At 43.4% G+C, this 2,190-nt stretch overlaps 1 protein-coding gene across 1 annotated transcript; it reads right to left on the bottom strand.

The window, feature by feature from the left end:
* Positions 1-586: 586 nt before the first annotated feature.
* LOC130980340 (uncharacterized) lies at positions 587-1,621 on the bottom strand. The gene has a single exon (XM_057904032.1). It carries the CDS (start codon positions 1,619-1,621, stop codon positions 587-589), a length of 1,035 nt encoding a protein of 344 aa, XP_057760015.1.
* Positions 1,622-2,190: the final 569 nt, after the last annotated feature.

Raw genomic sequence — 2,190 nt, 5'->3', positions numbered from 1 at the left:
TCTTCATTGGGTACAGGGCGATCTTGAAGGTCGGCTCGGAGATCCAACTCGGTTAGCATTGGCTGCTCGGCTCCTATAGAGTTTACGCGTCTATCACTGTTTCTCTTGATAGGCTTTAGGCTTGTGTTATAACAGTGCCGAGCTTCTTGTAAGTCGCCATGAACTGTGGCCACCGTATCGTCCTGCGTAGGAAACTTGACACAAAGATGAACAGTAGATACAATTGCAGCAAACCTGTTTAAAAAGGGTCGTCCTAAAATGAGATTGTAAGGGCTGAAGCTGTCCACCACGAGGTATTGAATATCCTGTGTTCTACATAATGGTTGTTCGCCTAGTGTGGTTTGTAACCACACTGAACCCATGACCGGGACTCGCTCTCCTGAAAAGCCGATCAGGTCTCCTACATATGGTTGCAAAATGTTAGTACTTAATTTCATTTTTTCAAATGTGGTAAAGAATAAAACGTCGGCGCTGCTGCCTGGATCCAGCAGTACTTTCCGAACTATTAAATCGCCGAGCTGAATGGAGATGACGACAGGGTCGTCCAAATTTGCATCATGAGCACAAAAATCGGTTGGATAGAACGTCATCTCAGGAACCTTCTGTGCCGGCTGAGCAGCATTGTTGGTGGTATTCCCAAGTGCGAGCATTGCTCTGTATGTGCGCTTTCTAGCGGAGCTTGTATGCCCCCTCCTGCGTAGCCTCCTGAAATGCAGTTAATTACACCTCTAGGTTGAGTAGGAACCTTCCCCTTGTCTTTTGATGAAGTTTCTGCGGAGGATGGTTCTGCGGTAGAAGTGGATCTATTCTGCATATGACCTGCAATGAATTTATCAAGATGTCCCTGTCGTGCCAAACGTTCGAGAAGATCTTTTGCGATCACACATTCATCGGTTGTGTGACCGAACTTTTGATGGAACGTGCAATACTTGGATTTATCAGCATTTTTTGGCTCTGGATAACTCCCGGCTTTCCGAGGAGGTTTTATCAACTTGGAATTTAGTATTTCCTTGATGATATCATCTCTCTTTGCATTAAATTGTGTGTATGATTCGTAACGAGGTGTCGGCTTGAAGCTCTTTCTATTTTCTCGAGCTTTGTCGTCCTCTTTAGTGGATGCCGACCTTTCAGACTTTCGAGCTTGGCGAAGCTCCTCAATATCTATCTGCCCCTTGGCCTTCTCACGAAGCTCGGCCAGAGTCTTTGGCTTGGCCACCGCGATAGCCTCCTGGAATTTTTCCGGACGGAGGCCGCTTTTGATGGCATGTAAATGGACTTCAGGGTGGAGATCGGGGATCCTCATTGCTATTTTCGTAAAACGGGCGATGTAGTCCTTCAGGCTTTCTTGAGGGCCTTGTTTAACAGTCGTCAAGTAGTCGGAATCATGTAGGTATATCGCAGATGCTGCGAAGTGATCCTCAAATTGCTTTGCCAGCTCCTGGAATCGGGAAATACAATCTGCAGGCAAAGAGCAAAACCAGTCAAGTGCAGGAGCATCTAAAAAAGAAGGAAAATAGCGACATAAAATAGGGTCAGATGCACCGTTAACAATTATAATTGATCGGAACTTCTTAATGTGTTGCTTTGGATCTCCCAATCCATCATAAAGGGTTAGCGTCATTGGTAAAGTGAATTGTTTAGGTAGTTGAAAATTCATGATATCTGCTGTGATTTGTCGTATCAACTTTAATTAGTATTTTTAATAACTTAATATATGCTCATGCATCAAATAGTGTTAGTCAATATATATTAAAATAATTGGTATTTGAGACTTTCTCTTAAAAGTAATTAAAGGCAGTGTAAGTAATTCTCGTTGACCTTGGTGTGCTGATTAGACTAACGGTTAGATATATACAAGTTGGTAGACTTTTAAAACCTAGCTAAGAAGTAGAAGGGAAAAAAGACAGAGGAGCATGGACAAAGAGAGGGACCTACAACATTGAATAAATGGAAGAAATGTGGTCCATGGCAGTGTCTCCTCGTAAGAGAGTGAAAGAATGGACTAACGTGAGCATCATGTTAGTTGTCATCATGGACTCGCTAGATCTCTAAATTAAATGACCTAATGTCTAATGTAATGTTCCATTGGGGGGGTGTATGGGAAGGGGGCAATTAAAGGACGCTTTCACATGCCCTAGCCCCTAATAACCCTTCCCTTTCTACAAACCACGTGGCCTCTAATATCATTCG

Source organism: Arachis stenosperma, chromosome 5, assembly GCF_014773155.1.
Source record: "Arachis stenosperma cultivar V10309 chromosome 5, arast.V10309.gnm1.PFL2, whole genome shotgun sequence".
NCBI classification, from domain to species: domain Eukaryota; kingdom Viridiplantae; phylum Streptophyta; class Magnoliopsida; order Fabales; family Fabaceae; genus Arachis; species Arachis stenosperma.
The sequence above is the reverse complement of the archived record's forward strand: the minus strand, read 5'-3'. Positions and strand labels throughout refer to the sequence as shown.

Excerpts from the sequence above, each read along its gene's own strand:
- LOC130980340 (XM_057904032.1), bottom strand. The coding sequence starts at position 1,621 with ATGACGCTAACCCTTTATGATGGATTGGGAGATCCAAAGCAACACATT.